Genomic DNA, 19545 nt, shown 5'->3' with positions numbered 1-19545 from the left:
AAATAAATTCTTAAAGGGGTCATATCATATATACTTTTTTTTTTTTTTTTTTTTTTTTTTTCATGGGGGCAATTTATAATGTTAGTCAAGTATCCTGTGGCAAAACACCCCTTATTTGTCTTATGACCACTTACTATCATCTGACCCCCCCCCCCAAAAAAAAATTGCCTTCAAGAATTAGTATTTGTATTTTCTAGCAGTGTTTTTCACCCAGCATCGCACCTCTGGATATAAACCTTTACTGTCCCAACATAAGTTCTGGGTAGATTAATTCGAAATTGTAGTTGGTTACTAATTCCAAATTACATGACAAAAATTGTAGTTAGTAACGTAATAGCCTACATTGCATCACACATTTACGGTACTATAATCGGACTACTTTTAGATTACTTTTGACCTAACTATGACCTGACCAATGATATAAAATACAAAGAGAAAGAAAATATATCCCTTTCTTATCAACAACATGAACCGCATTAAATATCACATTACGACAGGGTTCCCAGATTGGGGTTCGTGATGGAACTGCAAATGATTTTGATTTGATGTTTGTTTGTTTCCATTTGCATTTGAAGTAAACAGAGACGTGAGATTAGGTCCACAAACATAAAATTAATCGACACCGCAGACACAAAAACCTCCCGCTCCCCCTGCCCTCTGTCTGTGCCACACAGCCTTCCCACGCAGCAGGTGCTGTCCTCTCCAGCTCTCTGCTATGACCTGAGCCAGGACTGTTTGTTCCTCTTTCTAAAGCAGACCGTAACACTGTCAACAGACTCCGTCCTCATGCTCTCATATGACTCAATCTAGAGACTCCTGTGTAATGACTCACCTGACCAGAAACACCATCGTCACAGGTGAATTAACATTCTGATATACAGAAAGAACCATGAGCTCGTAAGGAGTGAAATAGTTCCCTTAAACGGATCAGTGTATTATTGTTCATCTCATGTTTAACAACTCCTCTGAAAAGATAAAATGTCAATTTATGGTAATTCTGTGTATTTCAGAGTCACCAGAGGAAACTGTTCAAAACGTTGGGGTCAATAAGATTTTTTAAAAGAAATTAATGTTTTTTTGTTTTGTTTTTAGCAAGGATGCATTAAACTGATCATGACAGTAAAGACATTTATACTGTTACAAAATTTCAAATAAAAAAATTTTGTAAAAAAAAAAAGTTATTTTGAACTTTCTAGTCATCAAAGAATACTGAAAATAAATATGTATCATGATTTCTAGAACAATGTAAGGCAGCACAACTGTTTTCAACATTGATAATAATAAGAATTGTTGCTTGAACACCAAATCAGCATATTAGAATGATCAATAGAAAATTGTAAAATTGTAAAAAAATTATTGGCATGGTGGTGAAAAAATATGGGATTGGAGGAAAAAAGTATTTCTCAATGCTTTTGCATTCTCTCGCAAACGATTTGCATTCCCCAGAGAAACTTTGCGTTCCCTCGCAAAACATTTGCGTTCCCACGAAAAACTTTGCGCTCCCCGCAAAACATTTGTTTTCCCAACTGTATACAATTCCCAATTGTATTTCCCAAATCTCAAATGTTTTGCGAAACTTTGCGTTCCCTCGAGATACTTTGCATTCCCTTGCAAAACATTTGCATTTCTCAAAGAAACTTTGTGTTCCCTCACAAAACATTTGTGTTCCCCCGAGAAACTTTGTGTTTGCTCACAGAACTTTTGCGTTAGCTCACAAAGAACTCAACATTTTGCGAGCAAATGCAACATTTCTCGAGGAAACGCAAAACATTTGCGAGAGAACGCGAAAGCATTGACACATCATTTTTAAAGTCCCTTTAATGGTTCCATAAAAATTACAATACTATTTCACAATATAACTGTTTTACTGTAGTTTTGATCAAATAAATGCAGCTTTGGTGGGCACAAAAAAAAAAAAAAAAAAAATTCAAAATCAAAATCATACCGACCCCAAAAAGGTAGAAAATTTAATGACTCGAGCTGCATGACAAGCAAAAAAAAAAAAAAAAAGGCTCTCTGAAATAATAAATACTGTATACGTTAATAAGATCAGTCAGTCTTACAATATCGGTTATCTGTATTTGCCTCGAAATTATCCAATCAAGCAGCCCTAAAAGCAATGTAAAAAGTTGTAGAACAAAACCAAACCGAACTGAAGCTGACCACTGAAGTACAATACAAATCAAATGGTCAGCAATTTAAACCTTTCCACCTCCTAGTGTTTAAACCTGCCCTGGTCCCATTGTACCTCTTTCTCCCTTCCCTTCCTCTCTACGCTCCACCGTATTAAATCATAAAGACAAAGAGAACATACATTAAACAAATACAATGCCGTTTACATTATGGGTGACAGAAAAGATTAATATCCACTGTGTATATGCATGCTCTGTCTCTGTCAGGCATGCATGGATTGTGGAAGCCTAATGGATAACAATGTGTGCTGCTTACACAAAGGTTATTAGTTTGGGCTCAGTTAGGAGCCAGTTAACTGGAGGTTTGCTAATATCTCACCATGGTCCCTTTGAGAGATGAATCGATTGCTGAATTACAGTATCTATAGCTTGATGTTATTACTGAGATTGATTGTTTGGGCTCTTTATAGAAAAGTAGCAGCAGAATGAGAATCCCAATTCAAGTCAGCCCTCGGCTCAGCCACAAGCCATTTTTGTTTGAGTCAACAGGTATTGAGGATTCATTCAGCCGTGCAAATAATCCCTGGTGTTTAAACAGTCATAAACAGCTTTTTGCAAAGGATTCTGGGTGCATGAGGAAGAGAAGCTGTACTTTAAACAAGTGGTGTGGAAGCAAAATAAGCAGCGGAGATCTTCACGGCGGAGTGCTGAGAACATGCTTTCTCTGGATTATTTATCCTTATCCTACTGTGTCTGAGTAGCAGGGCCCAAGGGCCATCTTTCCCATGACCCCCCACTAATGCATGTTTCAGTGGGTCATGGCACCATGTTCTAAAACTCCTGTTCTCTCTGAGAAAGCCTCCTGCTGACATCATCACTGCGGTTTGTATTGTTTCTGAAAACAGACTGACGTCTTTGCCATTCCATTCTGCTCTGAGGCTTGTTTTCATTCATTGTGGAGTGAACCGTGTGTGTATGTGCGGGTCAAAATTCATGAATGAGGAAGAGCATGTCTGAGAAGCAGAGTGTTTGGTCTCTGAAGGAGAAGGGTCAGACAACCCACGTCCTTCACTCTCATTCTTTTAAAGGTTACTGAATGTCTGAGGTAGCACACATTAAAAAGAAAAATAATAATAATTTCTAGACAGTAGTTTCTAGCTTGGCAGAGAAAACCGAATGCAAAAAGGACGTACACAGTTCAGTTAATATGATTGTGACTGAAAAATTCAAGGTAAAAACAAAACATTTACTAAAAAAAACAATGATAGATCTCTGGTTGCTAAAGTACGGAGCCCCTAAAGGGACATTGTGGTGAATAAAGTTTGCATTTGATGGCAAAACCTTTGCGCTCCAACAAGAAACTTTGTTCTCTCGTAAAACAATTGCGTTCCCCTTGCATAAACTATTGTGTTCCGCCAACAAACTTTGCGTTCGCTCGCAAACCTTTTGAGTTGGCGATCAAACGCAATGTTTCATGGGGGAACGCAAATATTTTGCGTGTGAATGCAAAGTTTCTTGGGGAAACGCATACATTTTTGCGAGAGAGCGCAAAAACATTGAAATATAATTTTTCCTCCAATCTCATTCTTTTCCCCATCACCATGTCTCTTTAGGAGCTCTGTACTAAAGTCCATTTGGGTTAAAACAGCATAAAAATGTGTTTTCAATACGTAAAGAATAAATTAATAAATATTAAAATTAATAAACCTCAACTACATTAATTTACAGTATAATTATGGTAAAATGTAACATTCCATTTAACAACAACATTAGTTAACATGAACTAACTAAAAACACTACTTTCTTAACCATAGTTAATGTTAATTTTAACATTTATTAATACATTTTTAAAAACAACGTTTATGTTAATGTTATTTAATGGTTTAATGAACATGAATTAACAATGAAAAGTTGTATTTTTATTAACTAACGTAAACAAATTAATAAATACTGTAACACATGTATTGCTTATTGTTAATTATTAAATTAATTAGTTAATGCATTAACTAATGAGACCTTACTGTAAAGTGTTACCATATAATAAAGATGACAAAATATATAAGATGTTATAAGATATTATATGAAATAATAATAAAATAGGCATTTTCTAGATAAGTGGTCAAAAATATTTTATCAACTGAACATTGCTGTTGTGTAAAGTTCTTTTGAGTCTGTCCATTTTAATTGGTCAAACTCGTTCACCAAATGATCAAAATTATTCATTATTGAATTAGTGTGAATCAAAAGCAATTAGCAAAGAGCAATTTAGGATCCACTTCTAAATGTCAATGCATTTTCAGTCTCTCAGAGAGAGAGAGAGAGAGAGAGAGAGAGAGAGAGAGAGAGAGAGAGAGAGAGAGAGAGAGAGAGAGAGAGCGATAGTAATCAAAAGCTGCTAAAACTCCCCTTGGTATTTTCATCATTCTCTTCGCATTACTTTGGGTACTGAAAAGACATGCTCATGCCTGGTCTTCAGAGGGGACTCAGGTGGGGAGTCTGATGGCATTTGTTCATACCCAAATGAAAAAATGTCTCAGTATGAAATATTGATGACACACATCTGAGCTCAGTGAGGTACCTGTAACTATAGATCAAGTCTGTCATGGAGATGAGATGGTATGCATTAGCTCAACACTGGTGTTCTATTACAACAAAAGTTACACAATTCTGTAGTGACAGTTGGAGCGAACTAACTTTACCTGGTCCAGAGATTCTGCAATTACTTATAAATGTCATATCACACAGTGAGTTCATATTGAAATGTGAACATTCTCTAGCAAACATTTTACAGGTCATTGCAAGAAAACATTTAGAAATGTTATTTAGATTCACAAATGAATTCACGACTTGCAATGCAGCAACATCATCTATTGTTATTTGTTTTTGGTTTTTGGAATTTCAGTTTATTTTGGTTATAACAATTTATAATTTAGATCTTGTTTTTCTTTTCAAAATTTCATTAACAATAACAATCTTTCTGTGTATTTACGCCGATATGCAAATACATCATTTGAGATTTTAAATAGCAAAAACCCAATGTGCCATCTGCCCAAAGTCACATGCGGGGAAGGAAAAGAAGTCGAGTTTTTCAGCTTCTGTGAAGTGCTGACATGATGTCTTTTGGGGGAAGTAAACAAATATCATAGAGGCTCACAGGCACTCATGGTAAAAACTGGATTACATGGATTAAACCGGTGGAAAATAACACAACGGAAAACAACCTTTCCACGCTACATAATGTGTCAGAAAATCCTTGCACATGAGAGGGTTTAAGGTCCTATACTTCCATTACTAACAGAATCCTTCATCAGTTTGGGGGGGAAAGGGTTTTGATTTATTCCTTTTGTTTGTTCCAAATCAAGAATGTGTGTAAATAAAAGCAAACAACTAAATACAGATCTATGAATAGCAAAAAAAAACGAACTCACTAATGTATGACATTTCATTCTGTGAGTGAGTCATTATCATTGGATTAGAAAGGTATACTGGAATATATTATCTGGACTCCTCCATCTCTGATTGGAGAAGAGGTCGTCTGCACTACTGCTCCCTGCCATGTGGAGCGCTGTGGGTCTCTCTCGTCTCAGCGGTTACAGAGGCAGACACATCATCACTGGATAAAAATAATAACAATACTAACGTATGCATCCCTTTATACGCTCAACATGCAATTGGGTTGACGCATATTTGTTCAGATTACATAATGTTATCAAAGGTATATATTTACAATGGAACAGTGGAACATTCACAATAGGAACTCCTGTATAATTCTATATGAACCAGCTCACAAATCACTACAGAATGAGAACTAGTATTAGGATAATTAATTCATTATGGTTAGAAGGTCCAAAGTAGCTCTTGACTTGGGTTAACAGACTTTTCTGTGAATTAATAAAGAGCTTGAAAATTTACTCTTTTGGTACAAGAGAGAGTGAAAAAGTCTTAGTGGGCAACATTCTATGAAAATACATTCCTTGAAATGTCAAAAATCTGGTAGCTGCAAAAATGATGGACATCTGCTGTCTCTTTTCAAGGAGGTTTGCAGCACTGCTGATCTGCCAAGTCATAAAACCCTTGAAAATAGCCACTAAAAAAGCTTTTTCATATACTGTTTACCAATGCCACAATGAAGCAAGTTTAACTCTATAGTATTATTCTTCCCATAACTATCATATTATGATCTAGGTAAGGAAGGAAAAGAGATTAAACACAATTTTCTTGCCTTCTTTTCTCATGCTCTTCTGTTTTACAGTAGGTGTCCCGAGGGAACATGTAACTGATCAAAGTATAAACATACAAAACTGATAATGAGATGTAGCAAAGCATTTAGGCGAAGCTGATTGTTTCCTTTGGGTCTGTAAGAATAGCAAATCGAATCTTTTCCATTTTACTGTACTAAAAGAACTGTAAAACCAAATGGTCTAATAATCCACTTTTTATTCTCAGGCCCCAGCAGAACATCTAGCTTTCCCCAATATCACCCCACATAGGACATGCTAGGTTTAGAATCTGGAACTTACAGATATTACAAAAATATAATAGTTCAATGTGTCAGTTTGCATTCACATTCATCACCAAGGCGAAGTTTTTCAGCTGGCACATGCAGACCTTTGCTTCGTGGGCAGTAGATTGTAAAAAAAAAAGAAAAAAAAAAAAAAGCTAATAACCTTAACTGTAAATTACACATGACTCCATGCGCTCTGGAGCAGCAAGAAAATTATGACATTATTAATTAACTCACAAGAAAGTGCACAGTTGCAAACACTTCACTAGTGACTATCCTGAACTGAGACTTCAAACGTTTCATCAGTTTCATGCTTTTAAGTAGCCTAAATAAAAAAAAATATGTTTATATGTTTCTTGCAAAATATTTATTTTGCCAGAATACATGGCTACTTTTGCATCTCTGTCAACACAGAAAAACGCCTCGGTTACGACTGTAACCTCGGTTTCCTGAAGAGGGAACGAGCGTTGCGTCGAAACTGACGCTATGGGGAACGCTTTGCGTGATGACGTCTTGAAGCACATGTCAAATCAGTCCAATGGTGTGGCGGAACGTCAGAGGCGGGTGACGTCACGTACCAGGAAGCTATAAAAGCCGGCCCGAAACAGAAAACGAAAGCTTTGTAAAGTCTGAAGTCGCGCTGACAGGCATGAAGGAGATATGGCAAGGCGACGCAACGCTCGTTCCCTCTTCAGGGAACCGAGGTTACAGTCGTAACCGAGGCGTTCCCTTTCAAGGGAACTCCCGTTGCGTCGAAACTGACGCTATGGGGAACGTCTATACCAACGCCTCCATAGCTACAAATGTCTGTCCTGTGTGTATCAAGTGAGCAGCACTAAGAAGACAAAACATGAGACCCTGGAGCAGAGTCTAAATCCAGAGAGTAGAACCTGACGAAGGTGTGCGGTGAGGACCAGCCTGCCGCATCACAGACGTCCTGTAACGAAACTCCTGATATAAGGGCCTTAGAGGCCGCCATACTCCTAGTAGAGTGCGACCGGACAGCCAAAGGAGAAGGCTGTCCAGCCGCCTCATAAGCAAGTGAGATAGCCTCAACCACCCACTTGCTCATCCTTTGCTTAGACACCGGACCTCCCTTGTTAGGAGACCCAAAGCACACAAATAATTGATCACTTTTACGCCACAGGGCAGCTCTGTGGACATAAGCGTCTAACGCCCGAACTGGGCAAAGCAAATTATTAGCCTCCTGGTCCGCATTCTGAAAGGGAGGAGGACAGAAGGCCTGCAGAACAATAGGTCTAGCCACATTAGTGGGGACCTTGGGGACATAGCCCGGTCTAGGGTGAAGAAAAGCTTTGACCATACCCGGAGCAAACTCCAAGCATGACGGAGCAACCGACAATGCCTGGAGATCCCCTATTCTTTTAAGAGAAGAGATGGCGAGAAGAAACAGAGCTTTCAGAGTTAGAAACTTCTCAGGAACCTCCTCAATGGGCTCAAAGGGAGCCAGGGAAAGGCCTTGCAGCGCAACGGACAAATCCCATGGTGGCACCCTAGAGCGAACTGCAGGCCTCAGCCTCCAAGTGCCACGAAGGAAACGAGATACCAGAGGGTCTTTCCCCGCAGACATTCCACCCAAAGGAATGTGGTAAGCACCTATGGCCACCACATAAACCTTTAAAGTGGACGGGGTCAGACCTGCAGTGAACCGGTCCTGCAGGAACTCCAGAACTGTACCAATTGGGCAGTTGACTGGATCCAACCGACGGTCACTACACCAAGAAGTGAATACTCTCCACTTCAGGGCATAAAGTTTCCTCGTGGAGGGAGCTCTGGACTGTAGAATGGTCTCAACAACCTCAGTTGAGAGACCTGACTCTATGAGCTGGGCCCCCTCAGAGGCCAAGCCCACAGGTTCCACAGTTCTGGCCGAGGGTGAAATATCGAGCCCTCTGCCTGGGACAGAAGGTCCCTCCTGACGGGTAACTCCAGAGGATGCCCGTCGAGGAGGGACACAAGATCGGGAAACCATACTCTGCCCGGCCAGCGCGGGGCTATAAGAAGTAGATGGACCCGGTCCCTGCAAACTCTTTCCAGAACTCCCGGGAGCAGAGCCACTGGGGGAAAGGCGTACAGACGTAGCCTCGGCCACGTCTGTACCATAGCATCCAGTCCCAGAGGAGCTGGATGCGTGAGGGAGAACCAAAGTGGACAGTGAGACGTCTCTCGAGACGCAAACAGATCCACTTGTGCTTGGCCAAACTCCCTCCATATCAGCTCCACCACCTCGGGGTGGAGCCTCCATTCCCCGGGCCTCGGCCCCTGTCTCGACAGAGTGTCTGCTCCTATATTCTGTACCCCGGGGATGTAGGCTGCCCTGAGAGACAGCAACTTCCCCTGGGACCACAAGAGGATATGGCGTGCCAAATTGGACAATGGGCGCGAGCGCAAACCCCCTTGGTGGTTGATATAGGCGACTACCGATGTGTTGTCCGTATGTACTAACACATGGTGTCCCCTGAGATCTGTGATAAAGCTCCTCAGAGCCCGGAAGACAGCTAACATCTCTAGGCGATTGATATGCCAGGAACGATGATGGTCTTCCCACAGACCTTGAGATGAGCGACCCTCTAGGATCGCTCCCCAGCCCGTGAGGGAAGCATCCGTCGTTAGCAGTTTGCGACGACAAGGAGCTCCCAGCACTGGGCCCTGGGACAGGAACCAGGGTTTCTTCCACATAACCAAGGCACGTAGGCATCGCCGCGTGACCTTGATCGTGCGAAATGGGTTGCCCCTCGGGGAAAACCCTCTGGTCCTGAGCCACCACTGCAGGGGCCTCATGTGCAGTAGTCCAAAAGGTATCACGTTGGAAGCTGCTGCCATGAGACCCAACAGTCTCTGGAACTGTTTGACAGTGAGTAGCTGGCCTAGCTTTACACTTTTCACAGCTGCAAGGATGGAATCTATCCGTGGCGGTGACAGGCGCGCCTGCATCGACACAGAATCCCAAACCACGCCTAAAAAAGTGGTCCTCTGAAGTGGAGAAAGCACACTCTTCTTGGCGTTCAGCCGTAACCCCAGCTCTTTCATGTGGGCGAGAACAACATCTCGATGTTGAACCGCCAACTAATGCGACTGAGCTAAAATCAACCAATCGTCGATGTAGTTCATGATGCGAATACCCTGGAGGCGCAGAGGCGCCAGAGCTGCATCCACGCATTTGGTGAAAGTGCGGGGTGATAAAGCCAGGCCGAATGGAAGAACTCGATATTGGTATGCTTTGCCCCCGAAAGCAAACCTCAGGAACTTCCAATGACACGGACGGATGGAAATATGGAAATATGCGTCCTTGAGATCTATCGTGACAAACCAGTCCTCGGACCTGATCTGTGGCACGATTTGTCTCAAAGTTAACATTTTGATCTTGAGCTGCATGACTGACTCGTTCAGAACTCGAAGATCTAAAATGCGACGCAATCCCCCGTCCTTTTTTGGAACTATGAAGTACCGGCTGTAAAACCCGGTTTCCCTGTTGGAGGGAGGTACATATTCTATGGCCCCTTTCTCTAACAGAGTGTTTACTTCCTGTTCCATAACCAGAACCTGCTCGGGGCCCACCACTGTGGGCAGGACCCCCATAAACCGAGGTGGGCGTTTTTTGAATTGTATCTGATACCCTTTTTCCACGGTCTGCAGGACCCAACGAGAAACATTTGACAGTAGCTTCCACGCTGTCAAAGATTCTACTAGAGGTACCAGCCTCTCGAGACTGGTTTCTGGATTTTGTTGCTGTTGAGTAGTCGGTTCGACGCCCTGTAACGGCGCACCGGCAGGGAACGACCGAACAGACTGCTCTAGCACTGGGCGGGCATCCCGAGGCCACTACGTTTCCGGGTGGACCTTAAGATATGTGCTCGCCGGAGACCGCTGCGCCCTGTAACACCAGAGGTGGCAGGGTTGGCAGAACAGTCCCCTGAGGGCACCGAAGAGAGACGGGCACCATGAAAAGAGGTGTTAACCGCTCTGCTTCGGGGGGAACTACCCTCATTTGTCCTGAGCCCTCGGACGTCAGGACCTTTTCCCAGCAGCCTTCTTGGCGGTAATAACGGTCCGCAGATCCGTTTTACCCCTCGAAGACTGCTGGGTTTGAGAGCGCCCTCCGTGTCCCCGAGATTTTTGTGGGGGAGCACGAGAGGACACACTCTGTTTTTGAGTGGCACGGTGTTCAGCGCTCTTTTTAGAGGAGTGAGGCTGCTCCCGCTCAGCAGCCTCAATGAAAGAACGGCGGGGGAGAAGTTTTTGCAATGCAGCTGCCTGTTTAGCAGCTTCCTGAGATTTAGCTACCGCACTGTTTACTGCATCACCAAATAAACCAACAGTGGAAACCGGAGCATCTAAGAGAACGTGCTTTTCTTTCTCTTTTATATCGCTCAAATTGAGCCACAGATGCCTCTCAGTGGCCACCAGGGCTGCCATAGACCGCCCGATTGATTAAGCGGTCTCCTTGGTGGCCCTGAGAGACAGATCTGTGGCTCGGCGTAGTTCAGCCACTGTGTCAGGACCAATTCCCCCGCTCTCCTCTAAATCCCCCAATAATTCTGTGCTTCCACACCCTGATGAGAGGCACTGGATCTATCAGAAGGATGTTGAGATAAGGCAGAGCCCGTCTCAACATCCACTGATAAATCCATTTGTGAACCCCAGGTCTGAGATCGACGCCGTGCCTCGGCAGCGGCGGGACCCAAGCCCTGGGGAACGTGGTCGGGATTGAACCGAGCCAAGCGGGATCGGAGCGTACGCAATGGAAGCGCCTTGCAATGCACACAGTCACCACCCTCGAGTGCTGACTGGGCATGCTCCTCACCCAAACAAACAATACAAAGAGTGTGAGTATCACCTCCCGTTAAATAACGCGGGCAGGGATGGACACACACTCTAAACTGCTGCTTGCTCGCCATACTGAATATATATATATGATATAGACAGACAACACCAAATAACAAGGACAGATTCAACACAGAGCGCAACTGAAGACTCAGAAAGCTTTCGTTTTCTGTTTCGGGCCGGCTTTTGTAGCTTCCTGGTACATGACGTCACCCGCCTCTGACGTTCCGCCACACCATTGGACTGATTTGACATGTGCTTCAAGACGTCATCACGCAAAGCGTTCCCCATAGCGTCAGTTTCGACGCAACGGGAGTTCCCTTGAAAGGGAACTGTTGACATTTGTTTTAACTCTCTATAGAAGCAACCATTTCAACCAAACATAATATATAATTGATATAGAAAAAAAAAAAGAAGTCCATTTAGAAATACATTTTAAATTTTACATTTTAAATATTTACTTTCATGGACATCCAGGGGTCACCGGTTGGTCTTAGGTAATTGAATCAGCACAGTGTAATCTATGATGCTTTTCCCATAAAATAAAAGAATAAAATGAAATCAATTAAAAAATAAAATAAAATAAAATAAAATAAAATAAAATAAAATAAAATAAAATAAAATAAAATAAAATAAAATAAAATAAAATAAAATAAAATAAAATAAAATAAAATAAAATAAAATAAAATAAAATAAAATAAAATAAAATAAAATAAAATAAAGCTACATACCCTTGAGACTGAAGAACAAGAGGGAGCATGGGATCAAACCTTGTAACATTTATTTAAACTGACACGTAATTGTTTTTGAGTATTATTTAAATAATTTAAAATCCCCCTTCTACAAAAGCTGTATAAAAAATAGATTATAAAAAGGAAGTTTTTTTTTGGTTTGTTTTGTATTCAAAATAAGCATACAACACTCATCTCAATGACCTGACCACTCATGCCTTCAGCAAATGTTGTTTTGAAAGACATGGTTGCGTGCTTGTGTGCGTGAAGTTACATTACTCACAGCGCTGGAGGGGTCGATTCTGGGCCTCTCCATGGCAATAGTGATGCAGTTGAGAAAGATGATGATAAGAACCACATGGTCAAACATCTTGTGAGAGATGATTTTATTGCATGTCACACGAAACCTGCAAGACATAATCACACCAGATATAGTGAGCTGAGTGATGCAAACAGTCAACATAATGCTGATCCTAATATGAATTCATTAAAAAAGTGATTTCCCACAAAAGATGGGTCACAAATGTCAACTAGTCCCTTAGTGAGACTACAGTAGTAGTTTTTCTTAAAGGGATAGTACACCCAAATTTTTTTTATATTTCATAATTTACTTACCATCATGTTGTACTAATTATGTATGACTGACTTTTTTCTAACAAAAGATGATATTTTGAAGAATGTTCAAACATTTCTCAAACATTTCTCAAAATATCTGTTCCACAGGTTTGAAACTATATGTTTAAAAGAGTAGAATGCTACATTGTTGGCAGTCCAATCATTTAATGTATTAAGTAGGCTAAAAGATGTTAACAATTATGGCTGACATTAATTCAGGTTCATTCATCACAATGAAGCATCCCTCATTTTCAGTGCAATTGAACTTCTGTAAGAAACAGTACAAACTTATGAACGTGTGTTTGCCATAAGACTTACAGCTCGCCAGCGTGACTTCTTTTATGAATAAATAGTGCTCGGTTCTCTTTAATGTCTCAAGACTTGGCCTGATGTTAAAGAATTCATGCTAAGAACGACACTGAGTGGGAACAGAAGGCAAACTCTGCGCTGTTGTCATGCCAACCTGCCTCTCACAGCCCCGATCTCAAATGCTGGGGAGTGTGGTCATGCCGGGGTGAAATGGGGAGAGAAGTGTAATGCTGTGTCTGAAACCTAAGACAGCTGCCTCGCTGCCTCGCTACCCAGTTAGTCAATGACTTCACAGGTGCTTCTTATGGCAACTTCACACAAGATTTCAGACAGGCATCCAAAAGTACCATAATGTCACAACTAATGATCTAAAACAAATTCAAATGATCTTTAGACATAAAAAAATATTTAAAGCAAATATCTATTGCTTATACATTGCTTATGTTTCAGTAGAAATTAATTAATAAGTTAAAATATATCAAATAATGGATATTTTAAAATTACATTATAATATGAGACCCTGGATCACAAAACCAGTCATAAGTCGCACGGGTATATTTGTGGCAATAGACAATAATACATTGTATGGGTCAAAATTATCGATTTTTCTTTTATGCCAAAAATCATTAGGATATTAAGTAAAGATCATGTTCCATGAAGATATTTTGTACATTTCCTACCGTAAATATATAAAACATTTATTTTTGTGAGTGAATGCAGCACAATCGCGGACATAAATGGAGGACTTTAAAGGCGATTTTCTCAATGTTTTGACATTTTTTTGCACCCTCAGATTCCAGATTTTCAATAGTTGTATCTCGGCCAAAAATATTGTCCTATTCTAACAAACCATACATCAATAAAAAGCTTATTTATTCAGCTTTCAGATGATGCATAAATCTCAATTTCAACAAACTGACCCATGTGACTGGTTTCGTGGTCCAGGGTCACATATATGTATTTTTAATATAATATATACATACATACACACATACATATACATATATATATATATATATATATATATATATATATATATATATATATATATATCAATCAATAAATTGACTAACTTAGTAAATCACTTTGCGTGATTCATTTAAATACTATCCTCCCATAAATTTTGCGTCTGAAAAGGTAAACTCCCACAAATGCATATGCAATAAGGTCAGCCACAAAAATTTTTTAAAAGAACTGTCCACGCCTTTTTAGTGCTAATTTTACTTAGTCTTTAGTAAATCCTATCAGTAGTTTTTTAACACCAAAAGAGGGTTTGCGACTTTGCGCTGGCGTAAGCTGTTAGTAAATCTGGCCCTTTATATACGGTATATGTATTACCAAAAAAAAAAAATATTACACCAAACTTTTAAATGGTATCTTAGTTGAAAGTTTAAATACATAAATAAATAAGATGCATTTACAGAACAAAACGCTTAATGCACAGTCTTACATATTAAATCTCTTTGATTGTCAATATAACACTGTACATCTTGTAAGACTAGCAAGCTGACAACCAATGTCTTGTCAGAAGAAAGAGTCTACATAACCGCAGACCTGCTTATGACACACGCAGATGGACATACTAAAATCACAAGACTTTTTGCTTTGGTTTTGGTGACACCAATGTATGCCAATCTGCATGTCATAACAGTGCAAAGTGGTGATAGCTTGCATCATCCAGGCCTCGCACAGGAAGGAGGAGGAGGATGATCTGAGGTTGTTTGATGTTTAATTAGTAAAGCGCTGACAGAGTGTAACATGCAATGCTGAGTTCTTCTTTCCTCTCCTCTTTCTCTAATAAGTGAAACCTCCGTGGAGCTTAATGTGAGCAGACATGCATTTCAAAGATGGAAAGCACTGGAAAGAGATGAGAAGAAGGGGAATACCAAGAAGATGCCTAAGGGAGAGGATAAAAAGTACAGGATATTTCTCACCCCTTGAGCATCTTAATGAGTGTATTTATTAGGGCTTAGGGGCAACCTAAACTCCTGTACTGAACGTGAGCCATCATACTATGATAAACGTGATTCAGCTTTTGAAATAACCAGCATATGTTGGATGCTGTAGAGCTTGTGTCCCCCACAAGACTTCTTAACTAGTTTAACCAGGAAGTGGTCAACTAGCTCCTAAAAAAAAAAAAAAAAAAAAAAAAAAAAACACTTACTTGACCAGCAGTAAAGAACAAAGATTATCTTGGGAAATTAATGTTCATGTCAGATTTATAGGACCCAGGAGAACATTTTTATGAGGGACCCCCACACTGCAAAAATCCTATTCTTAACAAGTATTTTTGTCATTCTTTCAGTTAAAATACCTAAAATATCTTCTTGAAATTAGATCAAAGCAACACTGCATAAGATATTAAGTGAATTTAGAAATATAGGACTAATATAGGAGTCAAGTACACCATCTACACCAAACCATACATTATACTGGGATATCAATCAATTAACATCAGTATTATTAATGTCAACAAAAGTCATCCAATACTATTGGTGAAAAACACATGAAATGATAAATTAATGGTAGGCCCTCCTCGATGTAGAATGGGATTCCATAGGACTGCATTCTCTTCCTGAAAATGTTTTAGAGTCTTTTCAGCAGGTAAGACTGTGAGAGCCAAGAAAGCATCAGATACAGTACTCACCGTGACTGGGGGGGGAACAGGTAAAGCGACCATGCAACCCTCTGCCGACACCATTCAGGCTGCTTGTGCTGCAGCCAGCGGAAGAAACGAGCATTTCGACTCTGAAAGATGGATGACCATGTGAGATTATATGATCAGTAAGTTAGTTTCGTTAGAAATAGAAGATATAGATATACTTTTTCCTGTAATCTTACAGCAGCCAATTGAATAGAAGAAAATTGGTAGACATTTGTGATAGATCTACTGTAAGGAACAGAAAAATAGCTGTAATAAATCAAGTGTAATTTTCTCACCAGATTTCCTTCATCATCTGCGTTGTCATCCTCGCTGTGGGGTTCATCTAGAGAGAACTGTGTGGTGGCTGTAGATGGAGAACTCTTCCCGTTGCTGAGGAAGTTGGGTGGCCGGGCGCTGTTTATGCTGGCGGAGCGATGCACGAATGGCACCTGCAGGGTGTCTGGAGGCAGATCAAACGAGCTACGCGTCTCCAGGGATTCCATGCGCCTGTGCCGAGGCCTCTGTCCCAGAGAGTCCGTCCTGGCGAGGGAGGCATCATCGCCCTCGGACATCCCCCCACCGCCTGCGTTCTCTCCCGCTTCTCCCTCGTCAGAGCTGGACTGGCCATCGCCGGACAGCAAGGAGCGCCGTTCGCCAGACTGCCGTTTTTGCCTCTTGAGGCTGGGGGCTCGTCCCAGGCTATTCCAGCTGGAGCGCCTGCTGTTCCAGCTACTGGCTGAACTCCACGGGGCATTGGGGGAGCTCCGCGCACTCGACTGTAGAAATACGGGGAAAGGAACATGTCACTCTCTAATTATATCGCATTGGCTAACTGTAGAACCTGAGTGTGAACATTTTCGTGCAAAAATTAACTCCACCACATGCACTAAAAAAAAACTACTGGTGTGTATGCAAATGCATTTATTTACATTATTATAAATTCTATAATTTATTGTATTATATTATATTATATTATATTATAAGTTGCATAACTATGTGACCCTACAATAAGTCTGACTTAATTCAGCGTAACAAAACTGATGTGCATTATAGTAACAATTTTAACTTTTATACATCTATTTGTGAATGAGACCTCTTATTATTACAAAATGTAATGTTTCTGAGTGCAATGTCAGCAAAAAAAATAAGAAAATAAAAAATTGAAAACAAAAAATAATACATAAAACAAACAAACAAACAAACAAACAAACAAACAAACAAATATAAGACTGTAGTTTGTCCAAATTTCTCTATCAGAGAACGGTAGTTACTGACCGGAGATTTATCTTGGCCATTGGGATCCATGGAGACATTGCTGCCTCTGCGGGATTCGTAGCCCAGCGCAGGGTCTCCTCCTCCTGATATCTTAGGGACAGGCATGGGTGTTGCAGCCGTATGAGTGATGAGGGGAGGGGTCAGGCTGGTCTTCAAATCCACATGGCCATTGATGGGCACAACTGTGGAAGGGACGGGGATAGTAAGCTCAACATCACTGACACTATAAAACATGACAGAAAGCTGAAAAATGCATTAGGGACTATTTCAAGCATGAATTTTTCAAACAGCCTTTAATCTTCAAAAGGGACCATGATGCATTATGTCAAAAAGACAGAAATACACAGTATAAACCCACTGTTAGAAGGGTAAAAGGGTATCTGGGATAGCACAAAGCTAGCTTCTGGATGTCAAAATATATGAGTGTACTTTTATCACATGTTTATTTTTATTTTTCTAAATGGCTTGTGTCCTGCAAAAACAATGTCAGTATACTCTATGGCTACATATTTTAGACAAGCTCATTTGACAATATCAGGACTAAACAATAGGGATGATCCACTGAAATAAACCCGAGTTCATAAATCTATAAACTCATATAAAACCATGGATTTATATTATAGCTGCACAATTTCCAGCTTGCTGTAAAAAAAAGCACACAAATTGTTGTAGAGAACACTTAGCAGTTAATGATAAATATAAATATTTCTATCAAATAAACAAACACATATTTCAACCAACAAATCAATCAATCAATCAATCAATCAATCAATCAATCAATCAATCAATCAATCAACCAATCAATCAATCAATCAACCATTATTTTGGGTGGGGCCAGTTAATTTTTTGACAGGGCAAGTAAAAATCTTACTGGCCAGCAGAAAAAAAATCTTGTTGAGCCCTGAATATGTCATGTGCTTCAATGTAAACAATGCTCTGTGGGTCTCACCGGATGATGCCGACAGATCCTTCTTACATCCTGAAACATCATCCAAGCTCTGTGCATAGATATCTACGTCGGAGTTAGACTTTGAGGCATCACCCTGTATCAAATTCGGAAGATAAACAAACATCAGTTAGCAGGTCTTAGAGTTGCTGAGGCTTAGGGAAGCATATTGCAGGGTGAGGAACAGGCAGGTGAGTGAGGGTGTGGTCTCCCCACCCCAGCGGCCCTCAAAAAAGGCCAGAGGGTGACTGGTATCTAAGGGAGAGACATCCAATCTGGGGTAATTCACAAAAACACAGTGCCGGCATGCATTTGACAGCACCAGGTTGCACTACCACTCTGAAACCACAAGTATCGTGTGCTAAATATTAGTTAAATGTATCTTTCTGTATAGATTTAAGCAGATGATCTCATGGTCAGAACGCCTGCTATATTAGCTTAAGACACATCCACATGCGGGCAATTATGTTTGGGGTTTTTTCTCGGCTCACTGGAGGTACAGCACCAGTAGAGGAGGCACGTCCAATGATCAAGCAGGAGAAATAAACACTGCTATTTTTGTCAGAGTACTCATTACATTGTTTGGCCTGTGTCCTCCTCGTCCCCAGTCTTGGGCTAGTCTTAAAATGACTAAATGCCGAGAGTGTTTCAGTGTGGTCTAGCACAGAACTTCAACCCTGGGTGGTTTGTCAAAACAGAGACCACTGTTTAAGGACATGGATCACTCTCTCAGTTTGACCATTAAGGTGTCTATTTGTGGACGATTGTTGTCATTTAAATACAATATGATAAAGATGGTAAAGGATTAAACATTTTCCCCCCTCATTGTGTTGTTACCTGATGTGAAAACGCCTACAGAAAACTCAATTTATACTGTACATTTCAGCATATGTTCAGCATTTTCACAGTACTCAATGGAGCTAATGGTCAAAGACAAAGAGGAGACACAGTGGAAACTATTCTGACAAACCTTGCACCTACGAACAATGTATCCCATTGGCTTCACGTATTAACATCAAGCTGAATCAAAGCGTTGTGTATTTTGGTGTCTGAAAAAAAAAAATCAATGCATTAGTAATGGGTGTGTAAATGGGTAAGGAACAAAAACAGAGCAAAATTTGAGTTTCACTGAAGCCAATGGGATTATTGCAACACTAATCACGTTACAATCGGACAGCAATTAATTCACATCATAACTACAATGAAAAACAGTGAATAGGACTTGTCAATAGGAAATAACACAATATATACGATACTAAGGCAACAAAAACCAAACTTGAAATAGTTTTGACACTGGAGTCAAGCTCCATAAGTCAAGACACAAGAGGGACTCCTTGACCCTTCTCTACAACAGTGAACAAAACAAAACACAGCTGTGATAGGTTGAACTAGCAGAAAGGCACTACAAAGCTTCTTCAGGAACAAGCGACCACCTGCAGTTGCGCCCAAACTCCGACATGATCTTTCTGAGCAAAGACGTGGCAGAAATATTAAACACCTTCAGTATTAGCTAAATAAGCTATCTGACTTTTTGACACAGGTCC

General features: G+C 40.6%; 1 protein-coding gene across 8 annotated transcripts in view; it reads right to left on the bottom strand.

Annotated features, from left to right (window-relative positions):
• cacna1g (calcium channel, voltage-dependent, T type, alpha 1G subunit) overlaps positions 1-19545 on the bottom strand; it is a 218992-nt gene that overhangs the window by 53274 nt on the left and 146173 nt on the right. For all 8 annotated transcript variants that reach the window (XM_082151200.1, XM_082151199.1, XM_082151204.1 and 5 more), the window contains 5 exons: positions 18005-18098; positions 17056-17237; positions 16077-16556; positions 15784-15884; positions 12496-12619 (listed from right to left, as the gene is read on the bottom strand). In XM_082151200.1, coding sequence (XP_082007326.1) covers positions 12496-12619; positions 15784-15884; positions 16077-16556; positions 17056-17237; positions 18005-18098 — 981 coding nt within the window. The remainder of the gene's footprint in view (positions 1-12495; positions 12620-15783; positions 15885-16076; positions 16557-17055; positions 17238-18004; positions 18099-19545) is intronic.

The sequence above is a fragment of the Leuciscus leuciscus genome, assembly GCF_965113295.1.
Source record: "Leuciscus leuciscus genome assembly, chromosome: 21".
NCBI classification, from domain to species: Eukaryota; Metazoa; Chordata; class Actinopteri; order Cypriniformes; family Leuciscidae; genus Leuciscus; species Leuciscus leuciscus.
Note: the sequence above shows the minus strand (reverse complement) of the source record. Positions and strands in the feature narration are given on the sequence as shown.